A 24,359-nucleotide genomic window follows, 5' to 3' on the forward strand; every position below is an offset into this window, starting at 1 on the left:
AATTGGGGTCAAACATCTGTCGCAGATATAATAGAATATGATGTGTACTTAATAGTGTATTTATAGTAATTACTTCATTTTATAAATTGTGCCATAATAAAATATTTTAAATTTATGGGACAAAATAATGGAATAATTAGGTAGTGGTTCACTAACCACTTATTATAATGGCATTGTCCCTTACAAGGGCTAGCTATACTAAGGAAGAGGAGTTTAAATTCAAGTTTTTTGAAGAGTAACGCTGGTAGGTAATAAGTTATAAATGCTGTACTAAGTATGTGACATGTTACTCTACAAATTAAGAGCTCAACCCTAAGCAACGAAATAAAGTTGAAGGTTTTATAAGATGATAAGTCATCCTACACACTATTGATTTGAGAAAATTAGTATAATTTGAATTTAATGTTACAATTGTGACAGTTGTGACTCGTACGTTTATTTGTTCTTAATTAGGCTCTTTCTGTTTCACCTTACTCCAATGAAGTGTAAGACAACCAAATCGTTTAGGAGAAGTCTCCAGTAATACATTAATTAATTATTTTAATAGTGTAATAAAAACTACTCTCAAAACATTACATTAAGCCATTTATTTTGGGGAACTAGGAGAGATTAGATTGGTTCTAAAGAGTTATGTTTGAAAATTTTTTCAACTAAGCTTGTAGATTGAATATAATAGAAATGGCGATAAATCTAGAACACCTTGAACTGTGGTCACTACATCTATCCATTCATTCTAAAATACTAGGCTAGGAGAGGACCTATAAAACGATCGAATTTATAGTTGCTGATGACTCGCCGGAAAACGAAGATTCCGATTGACAGCATTACGTCCTCTAATCACTCCTTTACTTCCATCTAGAAAATTTTACAAGTACTGAAAGGTTCAATAGTATTAAGATACATAAGAAAGTCACAGTATACAAAAGTACATTTTTTAATTGCGAATTCACAGGAATACCTAAGAAGACAAAAAATTAAGTATTTCAAGGGAAAGGTGAACTCTAGTATAAAACTAGATAAATTTTTAAAAAATTCTAGGGAGACTTGTTTTAATGATTTTCACTTATTTAATGAATTAGCTTCTTAAATCCATTAATAATTTCAAGCATTACTTTAAGGAATTGATAATGCAACGAAAAAGCTCTAGGCATCGGTGGTCTCAGATTTTGAAATACGAGGGTCGTTTGAAAAGTCTGTGAAAAAATAAAAACTACATAATTTTTTGGGGTAAACCTTTTTTATTTTTCAACATATTCTCCTTTTAGGCTTATACACTTCGTCCAACGCTGCTCTAGTTTGTTGATCCCTTCCGAATAATAGGATTTGTCCAAGTCTGAAAAATAGCCATTCGTTTCTGCAATCACCTCCTCGTTTGAATGAAATCTTTTTCCCGCCAGCCATTTCTTCATATTGGGGAACAAATAGTAGTCCGAGGGAGCCAAGTCTGGAGAATAGGGGGGATGTGAAACGAGTTGGAACCCTATTTCCATTAATTTTGCGACCACAACTGCTGAGGTGTGAGCTGGTGCGTTGTCGTGATGGAAAAGGACTTTTTAGGTGGGCCAATCGTGGGCGTTTTTCTTACAGCTCGGTTTTCAAACGGTCCAATAACGATAAATAATATGCACCTGTAATAGTTTTACCCTTTTCCAGATAGTCGATGAGGATTATTCCTTACGAATCCCAAAAGACAGTTGCCATAATCTTTCCGGCCGAAGGAACGGTCTTCGCCTTTTTTGGCGCAGATTCCCCCCTTGGTAACCTTTTGTTTAGATTGTTCTTTGGTCTCAGGAGTGTAGTGATGTATCCATGTTTCATCCACAGTGACGAAACGACGCTTAAAGTCCTGCGGATTCTTCTGGAACAGCTGCAAACCGTCCTTGCAACACTTCACATGATTTCGTTTTTGGTCAAGCGTAAGCAATCGCGGCACCCATCTTGCGGATAGCTTTGTCATGTCCAAATGCTGTTGCAAAATATTATGTACCCGTTCATTCGAGATGCCCACAGCACTTGCAATCTCACGCACCTTCACTCTTCTGTCATCCATCACCATATCATGGATTTTATCAATGATTTCTGAAGTAGTAACCTCAACAGGGCGTCCAGAACGTTCAGCGTCACTTGTGCCCATATGGCCACTCCGAAAATTTTGAAACCACTTATAAACTGTTCTAATCGAAGGTGCAGAGTCACCATAATGTTTATCAAGCTTCTCTTTAGTCTCCTGAGGCGTTTTGCCTTTCATAAAGTAGTGTTTAATAAACACACGAAATTCTTTTTCGTCCATTTTTTGAAAATCACTCGACTTCCTCGATTCAAACGAATGCCAAACACAAAGAAATAGACCGATCTGGCTGAAACTTGGTGTGTGTTCTTCCAAGAGATGCTACTAACTAAACATAACCTCGATACGCGCCAGTGGTGTTATCTCTCTGACTTTGCACGGACTTTTCAAACGACCCTCGTACCCTAATATAAATTAGAAATAAACTAATCTCAGCAAGCGACACCTTGTTTAATAGATGGTCTGCCAAATTAGACTGAAAGGTCTAGTAAAAACGGATGCCCAAATCATCCTTTCGCCAAGAATTGAGCTTCATAAAATTTTAGTAGAATAGAAAAATGAACACCCTGAATATATATAATATTTCTTTATACGCACATAAGTGGATTAGTTCATAGCTGTGAATGTTCATATTTTGCTCGTTAGTAATATTATAATATCATGTAAATTGTGTGTAAAGGACTTAGCTCCCATTGGCGTACAATAAATTAATAAAAAAGATTTGACTAAAAAAAAGAAATTGCTGTAAGTAATCTTAGAAATGACCCTTATCAGAGGATACAACAATAGGTTTTTGGTCAGCCAGAAATACCCACTTTGATTTAATCGATTTTTCGTTAAACCACTACGACTTTCTTAAATTTTTCACTTATTGAGATCAAATAGTCCTGTATCTTTCATTTATGACATTACCCCGTACATGTTCACAAAGGGAATAAAAAAATTATAAAACTAAAAAACAATAAATATAATGGTTTTGGAACTTAAAAGTGGGAAGCTAAGAGCACAGACTTATTCATTTAAAAGGAAGAAAAGATATAAGTTTCATTATAACTTCCATATAATTACCAAAATAAGTTAATTCTTCTTTTAAAGTGCACCTTAAAACGAAATATTTTTGTACAAATGTCATGCGGAACACAAGAAATTAAAAAGTGCTTCCTTACAAGGACGTACAGAGGGCAGTATATGTACATGAATTTAGAAAAAATCTTTAAGTTAGCACTCTGGTAAAATGAAATGTTTTAGTATCATTACATTAGTATCCATAAACTCAATTGGAGTTTTACCTTTCTTATTATCTATAGGGTATTTCGACCAGTGCTTACAGTAAAAAATTTAAAAAAATTAAAATAAAAATAGAGTAAATAAATTGAGCATCAAATCTCTCCAAATTTCCCACTATGCAATTGAAGTATCCTCCAATCATTGCAATAATAATACATACTCATATATGCAGACCTATTTTGAAAAACATTTATCTGTTCTCAGGAAGCCCCAAAACAGAAAATTTAAACTTTCAAAGACCATCCAATTGCAATACATTTTTCTTACAATCAAAATCAAGGCAATCAAAATAAAAATCCAGTCTTCCTGAAATTCTATTCTTGGAATGGGACGAATATGCAGATTTGAAGAAGGTAGCAAATTTTACAAATAGCAGAAGTAGCGTCAAATTAAATTAAAAAAAAAAAAAAGCCGGAAAGAAGCAAATCCCCTTGCCTTTTATCCCATATTAAGGAAGTAGAAAGTGTTGACCTTCACAGCTAACATTTGACCATCCCTTTTGCATTTGTTGCTACAAAACAGGTCTGGTTTCTGAAAAACATTACTAGTTTATGAACTAGTTTTTTTTTTTTTACGGTATTTGTAGAACATTTTTCCTCTTCTAATTATGAATTAGATAATTTCCTTAGACAGGAAATCAATTATGTCCACCTGGCCTTTACTCAGTATCAAATCGCACTTTAGCTTCAACACAATTATGAAATATTAATTAATAATAACATGTCATTTAAATTCTAAATTTAAATAAATAGGCTGTTCGAAAGTTCCACTGTATTGAATATATTTTTTAGCTTTGAGAGGTTTTTTTCTGAAACTGGTTCATTAAAATGAACAAAAACATAAGGTTATCTATCTTTTTAATACAAACTAAGTTTTTCGACTTAAACTGCATTAACAGAAAGTCATGTTCACAACAGATTATTTATCCTGTTTGAAAATGCTTTACACTGTGCCTCTTGCTGAGATTAGTTATTTTTATTATTTTTGTATTTATTAAGGCACTTCAACATTTGTGATCATTGGCGCTTAAAGCCTTTCGGCCACGGAACAGTGTTCTCACATTGGAGACAACATTGAATAATGAGCTCGTGAAGACTGGTAGGAGGAGAAACTCTAAGGGCAATCCTACTGGACCCGGAATCTTCACTTGGGAGTCTGGTGCACCAAAAAAACACTAAGCTATTGCCAATAAGTAGTACCAAAAATTTTGACGAATTCTTTTTATAGAGTCAGTTGTTGTTTATATAATTTTAAATAAATAAAATGATATACCTCATCTACGTAGCCAAAACCTGCCGTTTCCGTAATGTACATTATAAATCTGTTCCTAGCAACTGAACTTTACTTTTGAATTTTGGTAATTTTGTCAAAAATATCGTAAACTGGGCTAGAACTGATGCACAAAAAGCTAAATCTCTTGCACAGCATCAATCACACAAACACTCAGACAAAAATGATCCTCAGTGACAATTGACAAACCCAACAGATACGAAGATAAGTACAATATGTCCATTAAAATTTAGTGTTCCTACAAAATGGTAGGAGATTAGAGACACAAATTGTAAATGTGTTGAAAATAATTAATATATTTAATAATCAAGTTTTTTTGTTTGATTGATTGTTTAAAAGTGAGATATAACTTTTAGAACTGGGAAGCGATTGAGGAAGGCCGCCTGGACGCGCGGATTTGTTTGTCCGTTGGACGCGTCCAGGTGGGGGTAGGTTGGCGAGTTGCGGTGGGCCAGAGAACCGTCGCGACAGTTTGCAGAAAAGCGACGTGCTAGCGTGTTTAAAGGGTCGAGTTGCTCCGCACTGGAGGAAGCCTTATCTTCGTCACACGCCAATTGCATTACCTTTTTAGTTAAAATTGAATTAAAGCTAAGAATGTTTTTTTTATCGTCTTCAGTTGTTTTTCAATTTATCTAAAAGTTTTAAAGTGTAGTGCCAATCGTTGTTCTATTTTACCTGATATAATTTAAAATTTTAATTTTTTTAAAATAAAATTTTGTAGTTTAAAATTTGCGAAGAAAAAGTAGAATTTAAAAAAAATGATGTACGCATTCACAATTTGTGTTTTGACATTAATTGGACTGTTCAGCTTGTCACTAGCCAGCCCACCAGAAATCTATCCGCGACATTATAGTTCGTTGCTTGATCTAGAAGGATTTGGCGTAATGGCTAGACGACCATACGTTTCAGCCAATCTGAACGTCACATTTAATGATCAACAATCAGAGTTCAGTAAAATTGGTAAATTCGCTAAAGGACATAATCTACCAGCTAAGGGACGTCTGATTTATATAAAACCAAATGATACAAATGGTTGTAATTTTCCAAAAGATATTGAAGACGCAGAAGTGCCTTGGATTGCATTAATACCAAATAATGGTTGCGATTTTCATTTAACAATTAGATCGGCCAAAAATACTCATCTGGCTGGCGTGATCATCTACAACGGAAACTCTACAGAGTTGGAGGAGATACCAGTCATGTTGAGAAGTAAGTACTTAATAAGCATTCTTTAAAACAGTAATAGGGTTAGCAGTCACAGTTATAACTCAACAAAAATTGTTCTATAATTTGGTACATATATTTATTTTATTCAATTAAAAGCAAGTATTGTGCAGGTTTGCCTATTTTAATTTTTACCGCTGTTTACTACACATTTTAAACAAGGAAAAAGTAGGTTCTTAGAAACTGATCGTATATGTTGATATGTGTCAACCAATAAAATCCCTTCAACAAAAACAATTTGCTGTTTAAAAAGTCGAGTGTAAGGGTTGATTAACGAATAAACTTAACGCAAAATTTACCCAAAGTACCCCCTCCCTAAATTTCGTTCAAACAAAAACTCGTAATTTCATCCAGATAGAAACGTTCGAAAAAGCTTATGTGTTTTTATATAGATTTGTTTGAACTGATTTCTCTTACCGACTATTGTGGCTCCAACAATTAATTAAAATTGTAGATGATTTTAAAATACGATATTTGGTTCAGGTGACACCAAGATATGCGACCTTAAGGTTTTAGACACCAGTAAGTCTACAGACATTGTCATTTTGCTGAATATTTTGTTGTTTTTTTTAAACGCGTCATTTTTTGTGGGTAGATCTTAAATTTAATTTTTTGTTTTTCTTTTTAGAAAGTAAAGTAATGCCTATTTTTTCAGACTGGCTTTAGGTCGTGGACGAAGATTACTACCAATCTGACTTTATTATAAATTCCTCATATTAACCATTAAATAAACTCGCAAGACCTAGACCGGGGAATCCACTAACCAAATCGAACCCACTAACCAAACAATATATTTTGTTTTGGCGGGCCCCTCTAGAAAATAATTAAAGGGCACTTTAAAAAAGGAAGAAACTGCATTTTTTTAAAGAACTAATTCAGAATAATGTGTGGTCTCATTTATCACATTTTATTTCTAATATAGATGCGTGTTTACCTAATTATTTAAAAATGGTTCCATTGATTTGGTTTTAAACATAACGTACACCCAACATGCTGGTATATTAATTTTACATAAAACAGTTTACCCATAAAACTTCACTTTTACGGGAATTAAGTTCTCCAATAAAATTACAACAAATTTTGAACAATTTGCTACTCAATATTACGGCTTTTTCAATTTGTCTGTAATTGTTAAATCATGGGAAAGCGGAGTAGCGTTCCTGATGTTTCTTTTAACAGTTACTTTTTATTATAGTAAATAATCCAATAGCTTGTGAACTGTAAACAAGTCAGAAGATACACCAATCTTATAGAATGTAAAATATTATACAGACAATAAGCCCTGAAGATGACCTAGTACCTAGGTCGAAAGCTCGGCAAAATAAAGAAAAATAATGACTGGAATTGGCATTATTCTTTTCTTCCTTCTGGATTAATGAATCAGTCACCAATAACAATGAACAATACTTGTAAGACGAAATCTAAACGACCCAACATTTTCACTGAAATTGGCATTATTCTTTCTTCCTTCTGGATTAATGAATCAGTCACTAGAAACAATGAACAATACTTGTAAGACGAAAGCTAAACGACCCAACATTTTCACTGAAATTGGCATTATTCTTTTCTTCCTTCTGGATTAATGAATCAGTCACCAATAACAATGAACAATACTTGTAAGACGAAAGCTAAACGACCCAACATTTTCACTGAAATTGGCATTATTCTTTCTTCCTTCTGGATTAATGAATCAGTCACTAGAAACAATGAACAATACTTGTAAGACGAAAGCTAAACGACCCAACATTTTCACTGAAATTGGCATTATTCTTTTCTTCCTTCTGGATTAATGAATCAGTCACCAATAACAATGAACAATACTTGTAAGACGAAATCTAAACGACCCAACATTTTCACTGAAATTGGCATTATTCTTTTCTTCCTTCTGGATTAATGAATCAGTCACCAATAACAATGAACAATACTTGTAAGACGAAAGCTAAACGACCCAACATTTTCACTGAAATTGGCATTATTCTTTCTTCCTTCTGGATTAATGAATCAGTCACCAATAACAATGAACAATACTTGTAAGACGAAAGCTAAACGACCCAACATTTTCACTGAAATTGGCATTATTCTTTTCTTCCTTCTGGATTAATGAATCAGTCACCAATAACAATGAACAATACTTGTAAGACGAAATCTAAACGACCCAACATTTTCACTGAAATTGGCATTATTCTTTCTTCCTTCTGGATTAATGAATCAGTCACTAGAAACAATGAACAATACTTGAAAGACGAAAGCTAAACGACCCAACATTTTCACTGAAATTGGCATTATTCTTTTCTTCCTTCTGGATTAATGAATCAGTCACCAATAACAATGAACAATACTTGTAAGACGAAATCTAAACGACCCAACATTTTCACTGAAATTGGCATTATTCTTTCTTCCTTCTGGATTAATGAATCAGTCACTAGAAACAATGAACAATACTTGTAAGACGAAAGCTAAACGACCCAACATTTTCACTGAAATTGGCATTATTCTTTTCTTCCTTCTGGATTAATGAATCAGTCACCAATAACAATGAACAATACTTGTAAGACGAAATCTAAACGACCCAACATTTTCACTGAAATTGGCATTATTCTTTTCTTCCTTCTGGATTAATGAATCAGTCACCAATAACAATGAACAATACTTGTAAGACGAAAGCTAAACGACCCAACATTTTCACTGAAATTGGCATTATTCTTTCTTCCTTCTGGATTAATGAATCAGTCACTAGAAACAATGAACAATACTTGTAAGACGAAAGCTAAACGACCCAACATTTTCACTGAAATTGGCATTATTCTTTTCTTCCTTCTGGATTAATGAATCAGTCACCAATAACAATGAACAATACTTGTAAGACGAAATCTAAACGACCCAACATTTTCACTGAAATTGGCATTATTCTTTCTTCCTTCTGGATTAATGAATCAGTCACTAGAAACAATGAACAATACTTGTAAGACGAAAGCTAAACGACCCAACATTTTCACTGAAATTGGCATTATTCTTTTCTTCCTTCTGGATTAATGAATCAGTCACCAATAACAATGAACAATACTTGTAAGACGAAATCTAAACGACCCAACATTTTCACTGAAATTGGCATTATTCTTTCTTCCTTCTGGATTAATGAATCAGTCACTAGAAACAATGAACAATACTTGTAAGACGAAAGCTAAACGACCCAACATTTTCACTGAAATTGGCATTATTCTTTTCTTCCTTCTGGATTAATGAATCAGTCACCAATAACAATGAACAATACTTGTAAGACGAAATCTAAACGACCCAACATTTTCACTGAAATTGGCATTATTCTTTTCTTCCTTCTGGATTAATGAATCAGTCACCAATAACAATGAACAATACTTGTAAGACGAAAGCTAAACGACCCAACATTTTCACTGAAATTGGCATTATTCTTTTCTTCCTTCTGGATTAATGAATAAGTCACCAATAACAATGAACAATACTTGTAAGACGAAAGCTAAACGACCCAACATTTTCACTGAAATTGGCATTATTCTATTCTTCCTTCTGGATTAATGAATCAGTCACCAATAACAATGAACAATACTTGTAAAACGAAATCTAAACGACCCAACATTTTCACTGAAATTGGCATTATTCTTTCTTCCTTCTGGATTAATGAATCAGTCACTAGAAACAATGAACAATACTTGTAAGACGAAAGCTAAACGACCCAACATTTTCACTGAAATTGGCATTATTCTTTTCTTCCTTCTGGATTAATGAATCAGTCACCAATAACAATGAAGAATACTTGTAAGACGAAAGCTAAACGACCCAACATTTTCACTGAAATTGGCATTATTCTTTCTTCCTTCTGGATTAATGAATCAGTCACTAGAAACAATGAACAATACTTGTAAGACGAAAGCTAAACGACCCAACATTTTCACTGAAATTGGCATTATTCTTTTCTTCCTTCTGGATTAATGAATCAGTCACCAATAACAATGAAGAATACTTGTAAGACGAAAGCTAAACGACCCAACATTTTCACTGAAATTGGCATTATTCTTTCTTCCTTCTGGATTAATGAATCAGTCACTAGAAACAATGAACAATACTTGTAAGACGAAAGCTAAACGACCCAACATTTTCACTGAAATTGGCATTATTCTTTTCTTCTTTCTGGATTTAGTTATGAATCAGTCACCAAAAAAAAATTAACAATAATTATAGTGAATAATATTACCTTTTCTGCTTTAAATTCTCTGTTGCTAGAAAATTTCGTTACGTAATTTGCGGCAATTATTGGAATAGTGCAAATGTTTTAGTTTGAGTTCAGAGATTCAGTATTGAGATGCCAAGAAAATAAGAAAAACAAGAGTTTTTACAAATTGGCGTGTATGTTGTTTTTGGGCATTTTTACATTAGGTTTCCTTTAGAGCTGTAGCTCTAATAAAGGCACCGGTTTATCTTCTAACGCCCTTGGCTCGGCTTGTGGAAACTCGTATATGACAACTTGGTTGTCAACGAAAGGGACGTCTAATCTCATACGGGAACCTCCTCGTCTTTTTCAAGATATACTCAGGTGATACAAAGCGGAGTACAAACGGCACATGTCTCCACTCATTAACAAAAACCAACCTGCTTGCCTCAATTGCGCATTTGAGCGTTTAATAAATTTGCGAATTTCATTTTTCCACGATAAAAAAAAAACCGTTTTAAAATTTCTTAAATAAAAAATAAAAAGGCCTTTACATAGTATGAAATACATATGTTGTCAGATAACTATAACCTTCTCTTACTGTTTCTTTTCAAACTTCTAGCACAAAAGTTTTCTTATTTCGAACGTTTCTTTATTTTAATTATCTTCACTTTAAAATGAATCTAAACTCAACTCCTCACAGAAGTTACAGGAAAACGAATTTACAGGAAACAATGTTTCCAGTGATTGTTGCAGAATTATGTGTTAGTAGTCACTATAAAAAGTTAAATAAAATCTTAGGTAAAATTTGCGAGGAAATCTAAAAAAAAAAAAAATGAAATAAATACAGAAACTTCTATTCGCCATAATTGAATTTCACTGAAAAAATGTTTTAAATAAAAGATATAGATCCATATAGGAGCAATTTTCGAGACAATACTAAAAATACTAAGTAATCTATTCAGTAAACTGATATTTTAGTTGGTATTTTAGCTAAATATCCAATTTGGACCTTATGCAAGTTTCCTATTTTGAGTTACGGTGGATAATGTACACAATCACATTCCATAGACCATTTTCAAAAAACATTTTTTGAAAGACTTTGTAACGTTCGAAAAACGGTGAAAACTCTAAAAGTGAAAATCTACGATCGCGTACGAATCTACGATTTTTCATTTTTATTTTATCTTACTAGGTATTATGATCGCATAATACCTAGTAAGATAAAATAAAAATGAAAAATCTCAGAATATTCGATATTTTTGTTGTAATCAATCGAAACTATCACTTTACCGAATCGATTTTTTTTAAGTTGTTTTTTCTGAATGATTTTTTCTGAATTTTGTTAAAAAATTATTTTGTACTAAATTGCATACAATGTAATATATCTATAACTTTGGTTTTTCAACTACAGTTTAATTGAACTTTATATGAATTGGTGAGCAGTTTAAGAAGAAGTTTAAATGTGTTGTTCTTAGATAATTAATTGCGAGTTCTTCGAAAATTCCACAACATATTCCTGAAAGTCTTACGATTTTATGATAAACTTGTTTATTAATTCAAACATTTATTTTAAACTTTATTGTTGAAAAATTCATAGGATAGATCTGAAAGGCTTCTTTAACAGTCATGTCAGCTTAATGTACGGTTTGACAAATTTTATGTAAGTAAAAATTAAATATGTTCTGAAATTGTATGTGTAAAAAAAAAAAAAAAAATATTTTGGAGGATTTATAGTAAGTGAATATTGTGCATGGGTTCAATGCAAACTCTTTTACACATTTAAGGTTTCTGATAACGATTATTTCCGATAAAAACACGAACTGAATGTTTTCAACATGAGCAAGAGAGAAAGTAAAGATTGGTAAAAGTGTTGATTGCACATACGTTAATGTATTGAGTAAATTTTACTATAATTGATAAAGCGGAATCATACATAAGGAAACGGCGTTTTACAAGGTGAACCGCCTTGAGTGCCTAGCAAGGCCGAACGGTACACCATTTTTTTTTTTTTTTTGTTCGATTTGTCTTGAATATTTGTTTATAGCAGTACTTGCTTTAGTTTCCTGACCATACTCTTGATCTTCCGGCTAGACGAGGTCGTGACGCCGAACACATACTGAACGTAAACAAATCATCGAATTGCACTATCGTCAAAATGTCAAATACAGCATTCCATAACAGTTATTTATACAAAAAAATACTAATAATAATGACAACATCTTCTTGTTTATGTAAACGTAATCAGAGCTACTATAATATAAACGAAACACTGTAACCACTCACATCACTTATTATTATCGTACTTTACGTAATTAATTTGTTTTGAAACTTAAACTTTTGTAAATAAATATAAATAAGCAAATCACTTTTAAAAATGTTTACTTAAATTAAAATTGTTTACTAAAAATTAAAACATGAATCCACATAATGGTTAATGTTATTCTAATTCTCAACGTTCTAATTCTTAAAAGTTTCCTAATGTTTAAAACATATTCTACATTTATAGGGAAAAAAGAATAATACCAATTTTTTTTTAAATTTAATTTGCCGAGCTTTCGACCTAGGGACTAGGTCATTTTCAGGGCTGTGAAACATATTTTACAATATAGTTGTAATAATTGTATTATAATGGATTTGTTTGTATAAAGTAATGTAGTCTACAAAAATTATTTAATTATAATAATGTAAAAATATAATATTATCAATAAGAGAAATAATTTTTGTAGACTACATTACTTTATTCAAATCCATCAATTTTTTCGCTTAAATTCTCAACGTTTTGACTGGCAAAAATTCCTTCAAATCCTGATCGATTGAGTCATATTTAATTTTAGAATGAATCTAACACAATTAAATATAATTAGAAAAATGTTTCTATTAAAAATTGTAGATTTATGTGCTTTTAATTACTATAGAAAGTTAAAATAAAATATTAAGAACTCGTTTGCGTTAAAATCTTAAAATACGGAAAATTCTATTTGGTAAACTGAAAAAAAAATATCTTGATCAAGTTTATTTTTGGGAAAAATAATTTTGGACATTGCTCGATTCTACAATGTTAGTTTTTCTATCTAAAAATGTTTGACTATTTTGTTAAAATATTTACGATCTAAATGTTAAGACTGAAGATGAAGCATGAATAGGTTGAAAACGTTTCATTAATGTAACAAATCAGTGATGCACCCTTTTAATGTGAACACCCAAATCATCCAAACCGGACCTGCGAATTCCGTTGGTTTCTGACCTTGCCCATTTATATCAAATTCCACTCTAAACTTTACCTACACCATAATCCCTGAATCCGCTACTTGTCCCGCGTCAAATTCTTTTCGTAGACTGACCCGCGACTATCTGGCATCTTCCGAATTCCAATTCATTCGTCTCTCTAACCTACTTATGATGGTATTGCTGGACGACCTTCATTCAAGCCCTTCAAGTGATTTTGTATTATTATGATTTATTATATTTTAACATTATTATTATTACTATTTTCTACTATTTGGTTTTTATGCTGTGCATTTATCATACTTGCTAGTGGCGTCAGTGTAATACGCAGTTGGCAATACATTAATTAAGGAAAAAGAAAAATGATGCAACCAAATATATGTATAAACAAACCAGTTGCAACTGCATCAGACTTTTCAGTTATTTAATATGCAGCTCTAACAACAGACAACCTATCATCAAATATTGAATAATTTAATTATTTTATAAAATTGTAAAAATATTGTTTTCATTTTTTCATACAAGGCAAGGGAAATTTTTGTAAACCGTTTTGAAGTCTCCTGAATCCAAAACAGTAGTGTTTAGAAAATGGACTGTATGTAGCAGTACTGTTTTATTTTTTCAAGAATGTATTTTCAACTTTTTGGTGTTTTTATTTTTTTAAACGGCTTCAATAATATTTTTTAAATTTTGTAAAATTTAAATTCCACAACCGGAAGTGAACTTTTACAGAATGGATTAGTATTTTTTTTTTTAAGTTGGCACTCCAGATTTTTTTAAATTTAAATTTGCCTTCATTACACTAGTGATGTTCTACCTTATTTATTTGAGTAGTTTTTCCAAGACAATTAGATTTTGCGAGGGTGGTTATTCTTTCTTAAGTACCATTCTAGTGGAATGTACGATTCTACGTTTATATTATAAAGGGAGTAATTTTTTTTACGTTAAAATGTTCCTTTAAGGTTAACACCAGTGATGGCATCCTACCGGTTCGCGCGAACCGTTTTTTTTTTTTTTTTTTTTAATTAAGAAACCTTAGGGAACTGGTTATTAAAAATAAATGAATTACTCTTGACTTTAGTTTTGAATCGTGCGCCATGCTCTGCAGTGTTACGACTGTATACTACCTAAGGCTGGAAACATAGTGGAGCAGCGAGCAAAGAGTCGCATGCACATAGTGACCAAGTTTAGTCGCGTTACTCCTTTCGACGAGACATGATGGAGGAATTATTTCTACATGAAAATTCTTCCTTGAAAATTTGGTATTTACAGCAGCTTAGAAGCAAGGAGCTGCAGTGTTCATGATGTAAACAGGACAAGACATGAACTTGGTGAATTCCATCACTTGTACCAACAACTTCGGTAGCATTCTGGCAAGTTTCATGCGTATTTTCGAATGTCTATTTCAACATTTGATTACATACTAACCAGAGTTGAAGGCATGTTAATCAAGAAAAGGACGAATTTCAATGTTAACCCCATTAATCCTGTCCCATTTCTTATCCAACACAAATCGGTTGTGATGTAGAAGATCCTTTTGGTCTCACAGAGGTTTCTTTTTTAAAAAAGACTACACCAATAAATGCAGCAATATCAATTTCAACCTTGAAAATTGAGCGCGATGAGAGCGAAGAAATCAAACATGTCACAACGCGTTGCTCTACTCTCTCTTGATAGCTCTATCTTCGCTTTGCTCCCCACTATGCGCGATCCCATATGTTAACTTGTGTTTGTTTTCGTCGCTTTGCTCTTCGCTTTCATCGCCGCTTTGCTCGCCGCTTCACTATGTTTCCAGCCTAAGTCGGTAGCCGTACAAAATTGCAATCGCGTCTTAATCTGTTTGGCAATAGAGAAAAAAAATATGGTATTTTTAATGCAAAGTGAGGCTAGGTAAGTGATTAAAAAAGTAATGAATAGGTTCCTAGATATCATTTTGACTTTATAGGAATCGGTTCCTAAAATTTTTGAATGCCATCACTAATTAACTCACTGACTCGAGAATTACTGCGAGAAAAAGTCGTTTTGGTGTTCACAACATACTTTTTGCTTAATTACATGAAGTTTCTGGTTTTAGATCTTTTATTTTTAAATTTATTTAATTTAAGGCGCTTCAACAACTGAGGTTATTGGCACTCCGGAACTTTTTTACAGTATAAAACAGTATTTTCCTTTCTATCCAGCTTCCTTCGGAATTCTAATTGTTTTAATTTATTTCCTTAATTTCTGCTGTTATTTTTATTTTCACTTTTTGTAAATACTTATTTAATTTCTGTATAATCACAGGCCAAACTGTTAAGGCCTCTATTTGTTCCTGTATTTATTCTTAGGGGACAACTGTCCCAGAATAATAAATTTCTTTTCTATTCTATTACTCATTACAGACAACACTATCCATCACCTTACAGTGAGCTGTAAGAAGCTCGTAGAAATAAAATTAAAAAAGTAAGGGTCAGCAGTCGGGTTTCGAACCCAGGATCTCTGCGTCGAAATCCAGAATACGCTAACCATTTAACATTCAATATCTTTTTAGAGGTTTTCTAACATAATGTTTCGTTGCAAGATTTCTTCCTGTCGCAGACTGCTGAATGGGCATTCTACTTTATTAATGGTGGTAATCGCTAGGTGAACATTAGAACCATAGAACCTTTTATTTCCTTGTCGCCGTAAAGGAAGGATAATTCTCCTTTAAAAACGGAAATATCTTTTAATTCTTTACCATTTCCTTTCTTATTTTAACTTCCACTCAGCTTCTAGGTCCTTCAAATGGTAAAAAACTAAAGAATGAAGCTGAATTTTGCATTTACAATGCCATCAGTAAAAAATACACCTAAGAAAGTACGTTTTAAATATTTAGTAATATAAAATAAATTAATAAAATAGTTATTTAATTCAATATTAGACAGTATACTCTAATAAAATGGTACTATTTTCCATTGAAAGCCCAAATTCAAATTTCTGCCCGATTGTAATACTTCTCATTTGAGTAACAAGAGACGGAAAAAGTGTAAACAGGAGTTCTTTTGCTAATGCGCTGGGAGCAATAATTCCTACTACTAATTATAGTATTAGTATTTATCTATACAAACAAAGTTGACTCTGATTGACCATGAATTCTTAGTTATAATCAAATTATCATTTAAATTCTGATTTAAGATGAGGAAAAAAAATTAAATTAATGAAATAAACAAAAATAAATAACTACTTTATACAACGTCTTTATGAGAGGTTTTGTCTTTCAGCTGTTATCTGGGTGTATTAAAGAGAGAAATAACTTTGGATTAGGGTGTTTCAAAAAATGTTGATTTTTAAATTTTAAAGAGCGCCGGGCGGAAAATCAAAGTTCATTTAAAAACAAAAAGTTTCGTCCGTATTAGAGCGAAATCGATTAATATTTAGAGGTCGCTGCCATTGATCAAAAGATTTTTGTTTTGCTTTTTTTTTTATATATAAAAAAATCCTTATTAAAAGTTTTGTATCTTTTAAAATTATTAGCAAAACATGTAATTGTACAAAGTTTATTTAAATTTAATTTGCTATAAAGACAATGCAGTTGGAATCATTTTAATGGCCATTTTATTTTCAAAGTTATGTATAATTAAAGATCGATTTACTATCAATCAATCAATTTCAAATTATAATAATAAATGCAAAATATTCCCTTTATTTAGACGTTTCAGTAACCAAAATTATTTGTTTATTAAATTCTGTACGAAACACATAAAAAATGAAGTGATTTTATCGTTAATTAATCGAAATTTTTCAAAAATGTATATTTTTCTTAATATATATATATTTTTTTTTAATACAGATTCTTTAATTATTCATAACTTTGAAAATAAAATGGCCTTTTAAATGATTCCAACTGCATTCTGTTCTATTTTCAAGGTAGATTTAATGTTCATCGAATCATGGACGAAATCTTAGGTTCACACGATCATATAGTTGCGATGTTACAAGATAAAGTTCCACTATACACAAAAAGATTTAGTATAATGTTACCTTTCTTGAACTAGAAAAGTTTTAAAAAAACAGTATAATTTGAGTAAGATGTAAACATATTTCCAAAATTCTGTGTTAAAAGTAGAAAATTTCTGTTAGAATTTTGTTAGTTGAAGTCGGAGAAAGTCGAGCATGTGATCACAAAAAATTTAGTTTTGATATTGTAAAATAATTCGAATAATTAACTTAACTTTATTATTGTCTTTAAAATAAAAAATTGCGGAAACGAAGAATTTAATATTTCGCTTAGTTGCTTAGTTTAGATGGATTGCCACTATTAGGTTTCAGCAAAAATCGATCAACCGGTTTACCACTATACTAAATCGATTTTTCAAGTCCTTTAAGATTTTATTTTATTTTTTCAAAAACAGCTTAACGATTTTCTTTAAACTCGATGCAAGAGTTGTTTAATTTTTTTTTTTTTACTTTTATATCTTAGGCAATTTTATGATAGGCACTTCTGGAAGTGGGTTAGTCTTCCCTCTTAAACAGTGGTTCGCAAACCTTTTTATGACCGGGGACCATTAATAATAATACTGTATTTATGCAATTTTACATATTACAGGGAGTCAGCTTCGTATATTTTTTGTTTTACATCCAATACTTTTCCATTATAAATAAAAGAAATAAATGAAAATGAGAATAATTATATAAATAAATTAATTAATAATAAACTTCCTTTGAAAACAAATTAGTTAAAGATAAGCGAGTAAATAAATAAATAGCTCCACATAAGTGAAAGTAAACTTTTTAAGGAAACATAAATAAAGTAAAATAAAATAACTCAAAATAAATTTAACGCAAAATCTCTTCTTTTAACTACAGCCAACATAAGGACGCTATTGATTTTAATCTATTCAAATCAGTAATCATTAACAAATTGACTGAATTTTCTTCCTCGCTGATATTTTTATCAATGTATCTTTGTAGAAATTGGTCTCTAGATAATTTATAGTACGGGCATCTAAAAAGTACAAGTGAAAGGGACTCATATTCATTGTAATTGCACATTTCACATATTTCCTCCGCATTAATTATGTGAGACTTTCCATCAATAAAGTCTTACAAGGGTTTTATTTGACAGTCTTAATTGGGCGACAATTCTAATATATTTGAGATTACAATTATATTTAAGGCATTGTTCGCCACCAATAAATGATGCCATCAATCTATAACTGTTCTTATATCTTGAATTAAGGATTTTATTTTGCCTTTGGCTTTCAGCATACAGCCAGCATCGTCTAGGTTCTTATCACTAGAATATCACTCACTCTCAATTCTTACTTATAAATACAATCGCTTCACACATTCATCCATCTACTATATACAACTATTTATATATGTATAAAGTCGTCAAACATTCGTTTCCTTTCTACCACATAATGTGGACATATCATTATGATGTGTTTGAAATCCTCCTCCTCATTGCAATCTAGACAAAGAGGAGAGGACCTTTTGTTGATCCTGTGAAGATACGATCCACACACCGCGTGTTTCGCTCTCAGCCTGCTTATTGTCGTAACAACCCATTTATTAGTGACAGTTCCCTTAAACCAAGGTTGTCTAGGTAACTGATTTGCCATAGTTTTATAGAATCTCCCCTTATTACCATTACTGTTATCTGTCTGCCATTTTTGTAGGGCTGCTTTTGCCATTATGCACTTAATATCGGTGTGTGGTTATTTATAATTAGCCATTTCCCCACTATTGGTGGCTTCCTTTGCAATTTCATTTTCTTTGGACCTTTTTATATCTTTACTTTGTAAGTGATTAGCCCATTTGCTTAGAATGTCATCACAGTTATCGGCAATAGTTTTACAATCGTAAGTCGAATCTAAAATTGAGGGACATCCCAAACACGTTAAGATTTCATTTAAATACTACCAATTTTTTTGACCAGTGACAAAATTACCAATATTTTTTGTTATTATCTGGGACCACAAGGTTCAATATCACAATAAACTACTTTTAGATTTTAAAAATAAACTTCAATTAACATTGCGATTATGTTTTCAGTTATATTAATGCGCTTTTTGAGCTATTGTATTTTCTTAACAAGATAGGTAATCCTGGTATTGATGAGATTGCTCAAAGCTACGCGCATATCATCATTTGCTTTTAGTCGACTCCTGGACTTGTATTTAGTCGCTCGACGTCCTATTTCCCGCGCCGTCGCCGCACACGCGGTCGCATGTCAAATAAATATATTATTATTTAGCAAATTTTAGAGTTTCGCGGATCATATTTTAGTTCTTGCGGACCACTGGTCGGAAAACATTATAATAATAATAATAACAATATAATAATAAGACTCAAAAGTCGAAATAAATTTTCAATTCTTTTCAAAGTGCCGTTATTTCTGTAATGTACGGTTCTATCTCTTGTGTACTGTTACGAGTTATTGTTTAAATGTTCAAATGAGACCTCAGTCTGAAAAGTACACCTGAGAAATACTTCGGGCAGTATTTCTTTTCTCAATAAATGATTCATTTCCTAGAAAATATTTTACGCAATTTTCTGTAAACTTTGTTAAAATATAGAGTGTTTCAGGGTTAAGTGTCCTAACTGAAAATATGAATTTAGGACCTCAAAACAAGAAAAAAAATTCCTATGAAGGTATGCCTGTAAACGCTTTGATTATGAGATATTCACGTCCAAAGATTTCCATTTTATGAATTATTATTAGGTAGGTTATAATAAAAAAAAATTAATAGTGTCTTCCAACTGCTTTACTAATAGAAAATTATGACAATTAAATGTAAATAAATAAATAATAAAGAAAATGAGAAATCGGTATCTTTCTTCCACAGCAGCAATAGCCGAACGGTACTGGATTACTGTTAATGATTCAATTACTCTTCTTCTTAAAGAATGAAGATCATTGACCGGCATTTCATAGACTTTTCCTTAAATGGCATCCCAAGCAAAAACAATCCATTGGTGTTAGATCTGGAGAGCAAGCAGGCTAAGCCGTCGATTGGGATAATATTAATTTAACCACTTTCGTGGACCTCTGCCGCAATGTGCTGGACAATCATCTAATTCAGCGTTTCCCAACCAGTGGTACGCGAGTTGCTAGTTGGTGGTATACGAAAAATAATCAATAATGGCGGACATAAAAAATAAAAAGAAATTAAAGCATAAAAATATCATAGAAACGATTTTTCCTATAATACATAAACATTATTTTAATTAATAATATTTATACAGTAAAGTTATTAATATTTTACAGTAATAAGGTTAGTCTGTCTCAAGATATACGAGAAAATATAATAGCACATTTAACAGGATTAAAATTGTCTTTCATGGAGTATTTTCCAAAACCCGAAAACACAAATGATAATTGGATTTGAAACTTCTACTATAAAGAAAATTTAGGAAAAGCTACATCATTATCGATAAAAGATTAAGAAAATTTAATAGAATTATCATGTGACAGAACCTTAAATGATAACTATGTAAAAATCTGCTTAAAGAGACTGGATTGTAATGAGTAAGCTCTATCCAAGCAACATTAAATTTAATTGGTACTTACAGGTAGTTGAATGCTTAAAAGAAATTAATTTAGAAGATTTAGGCACAAATATAATAATCCTAAAGAAGAACTTTGTAAATTAATTAATAATTTTGAAGAGAAAAATTTATACGCAATTCTTAAAAGTTTTAAAACTAAGATCTTACACTTTACAAAGTTTATAAAGTGAACAAGAATTTGCACTCCTTCGTAACAGATTCATTGTATCTCTATACAAAGAAAGATAATAATAATAAAATAGCGCACTCGGAATAACAATATTCACGTAATACAATCATTTTTACGAAGTGGTACAGTTATACGTAGCATGATGTTCTACCAAGTGGTAAGCGAGCCAAGAAAGGTTGAGAAACGCTGATCTAATAATTGAAACCATGAGTTCCTTCTGAGTTGAGGCGGAACAACTTCAATCAAAATGTAATAATCATTACTAAGAAACTGCAGAAATGTGTCCGCATTAAGCCTAGGTGGTAAGAAATGCGGACCAATGAAAATATTGTCTAATATCACTGAAACTCACGCTGAAAATGGTGCTCACGAATTGCATGTGGATTTTCGAGCCTCCAGAGATGATAAGTTTTTTTGGTTGAACATTTCTTGTGAGTGTAGCTTCATCCGTCCAGAGAATATGACGCGAAAATTCTGGCTCAAGATCAACTTGATTTAAATACCAATAGTAAAAATTTCTTTGACGAAATTCTTGAGGTAATAAATGTCGTACAGTTGGTAATGGCAATGGGTGATGTCCATCTGCAGAGAGAGTTCTCCTTACTCTCCTTAGAGACTTGCCGTAATATGTAATTCAGCTGCAGCTCTTCGTACACTGGCAGACGGATTTTCATCAAAATATTGTAATATTGTCGCACTCCTTTTATTTCATTAAGGGGCAAGAGCTCCATCAGCGCGTGGCATTAAAGTAAATATGCCAGTTACTCTAAGACGTTGAAATGTGGACCTAAAGATAGTCTTTTATGGTAATCCTTTATTCGGAAATCGCACGGAATATTCACGAAGGGCAGCATTGCAAAAACAATACACAAACACCATATCACTGATAGAATAAATGCGATGCATAATGATGCAAACTACAGAGAAGCGTCAAACTGATAAATGTTATTGAGAAAAAGTTATTATTTAGAAAGTCCACAGTGCAAATTCCAGAAGGTATTATTCCGTAAAATGTCAATATTGGTATGTGCAGTTTAGAGACACAACCAATCAATTTATCATTCGTTCTAAAATCTTTATACGTGAATATCTTATAAACAAAGCGTTAACGGGCATACCTTCAGAGGAAAATTTTTTCTTGTTTTGAGGTCCTAAATTCATATTTTCAATAAGGACACTTAACCTTGAAACATCCTGTATAATCAATCCCATACGCATGGATTTTATAAATATTTGGGGAAAATCAGTTTTAGAGTAGTAGGTTGAAGTAGGCTATCCTGTAAGGTTACATTTCAGTGTATAATGATGGTTATAATTAAAAATGACTTAAATTTTCAGATTTGAAGTAATTTGTGAATTAGAACTTTGAGAATAGCCGTTAGAGAATGTCGTGTATGTATTTACGCTAGATTTTCTTCTTAATCAGTAAAAAGAAATTTATTTTTTACGTCATTTTGATTTAACTAACTCTTGCTATAACTTTAGTTTACTTAGAGCAATAAAAATAATGATAATAATAATAATAATATGAATAAGAATATTAATAAGAATAAGAATTAGAATAATAATAATAAGAATAAGAATAATAATAACTTAGATTCTAATATAATAATGCTGTGTAGGTAATATTAGCATAGTGTTCGCCTATCTGCGGAACGGCCAGCAGTTGGCGCAGTTGCTCGAGAGTGGAGCTAATGTGACCGTCGAGATCACCGTCGGAGGTACTTTCTACGAGCCGCTTCACAGCAAGCAAAGGTTGGATATGTCCTTCTAATAGTTTCGTTTTTGCTATTTGTTAGTAAGATGTAAGCTTAAAATAGTTGTTTTTTTTTTTTCAGCAGTTTTTACTCTATTTTTGAAACTTGGCTTTCTAAGTTTTTGTTTTAAAGGTGAATCTATGATATTTCACATAGATAAAAAATAAACAGAAAAAACATGAAAACATAAAACAGAACGCCATGTTTATTTAGGGATATAGTTTTAGTGCATATTTCTAAATTTTTCATTTATCATTTAGTTTCGACTCTTTTAATTTTGTTTCTATTATATTACTTGGATACCACAGAGTGGAAATTATATGGTAATATTCAGTAAATTCAGGTAGATGAATAGTTTACTAATGTTTATTCAACTAATCTCCAGTTTCATTGAGCTTTGCTAGTTTCTGCTAGTTCAACCAAAACGTCTTACTGAGTGTTTTTTCTTTTAAAAAAAAAATACGGAATAAAAGTTAGAAAAAAGAATCTAGATAGAGGGTGGGTGCTCAGTTAAATGAGGGTCTTTCTTTAAGCGGGCGACATAGATATGGTATCTAAGATTGCAGTCGATCTGCAACGTAATATTTCAAAATTGGAACAGTACTTGGAATAAGTATAATCTTAAGCTAAAAATTGAAAAATTCCAAATTATGGTTTTTTGTTTTTTTTAAAAAAATGAATTTAAACTCAATTTTAGATAACGCTGTGTGTATAATTCTTTAAATATAGATATTGTAAATCATTACTAATAATTTAGGTGCACAATTAACATAAATTATTATCACTCTTTCCAAGCCTCATTACAAATAAGAAACTGCTATTTCTAAATTAGTAATAAATGAGATGTAGAAATAGACGATAATGCTAAAGCAGTTACCACTTGGTTTGAAATTGCTTATATTTAATGCAGTTTCGCGATCAATTCACTGCTATACAGCTCAATGGTAAATGGCTCAGAGGAATTTCTGTTTTTTTAAAAAAAAAAAAATGTTGGAGAAAGGAGTTTAAAGAATGTTGTTTTATTTTATTTTTTATTAGGGAATTACTTATTTTACCTTCATTGACTGCATTTGAGTAAATTAGTAATGAAAAGTCAGTTTGCAAAATACCACTTTTCTGCATTTACACCCCCCCTGTTCGGGGTAGGGTTTTATTAAAAACCAAAAAAATCCGTATGATCTTGAAGCTCAATAAATGCGCTACTTTTTCTGAAATTATGTGATTCCTTGATTCATTAACCATTGAGAAAATGCAGTTGAAAATTTTAACAAATATCATCGAGAACGAAATATTTAGGCATTAAAGTAAAAATTTCATTGTTATAAGAATCGTTTTGAGGCTGTGTAAGCAAACCAAGCAAATTTATAGGAAATTTAATGCTCTTTCATTTGGGATAAGCAGATTTGTTGTAGGAAAAAGGATAGAAAAGTTATGGCCGTTTTTATGTTGGAAAACGCGAATATCGACGGAAAAGTTAAAAATGCAAATATCTTGGACACTATTGAGAATCGGGCCAAAGTGAAGAGAATATTTTTTGTTGCATTTGAGCTGCTGAATCACCTCCCCAAGTTTCGATCACTCCTCCGTATACACCCTGTATACAGGGTGATTCATTAAAAA

The 24,359-nt window shown here is 31.7% G+C and overlaps 1 protein-coding gene across 4 annotated transcripts in view; it reads left to right on the forward strand.

The window, feature by feature from the left end:
- The first annotated feature begins 5,092 nt into the window (after positions 1-5,092).
- LOC141461861 (E3 ubiquitin-protein ligase goliath-like) overlaps positions 5,093-24,359 on the forward strand; it is a 35,539-nt gene continuing 16,272 nt past the window's right edge. For 2 of the 4 annotated variants that reach the window (XM_074143272.1, XM_074143273.1), the window contains exons 1-2: positions 5,094-5,854; positions 22,605-22,737. In XM_074143272.1, coding sequence (XP_073999373.1) covers positions 5,404-5,854; positions 22,605-22,737 — 584 coding nt within the window. In that variant the 5' untranslated portion in view covers positions 5,094-5,403. Of the gene's footprint in view, positions 5,855-21,617; positions 22,375-22,604; positions 22,738-24,359 lie in introns of those variants that run through there. The other 2 variants (XM_074143274.1, XM_074143275.1) reach the window with 2 other exon arrangements.

The sequence above is a fragment of the Rhodnius prolixus genome, unplaced genomic scaffold (genome assembly GCF_049639745.1).
Source record: "Rhodnius prolixus isolate KJV_2025 unplaced genomic scaffold, Rpr scaffold_12, whole genome shotgun sequence".
NCBI lineage: Eukaryota > Metazoa > Arthropoda > Insecta > Hemiptera > Reduviidae > Rhodnius > Rhodnius prolixus.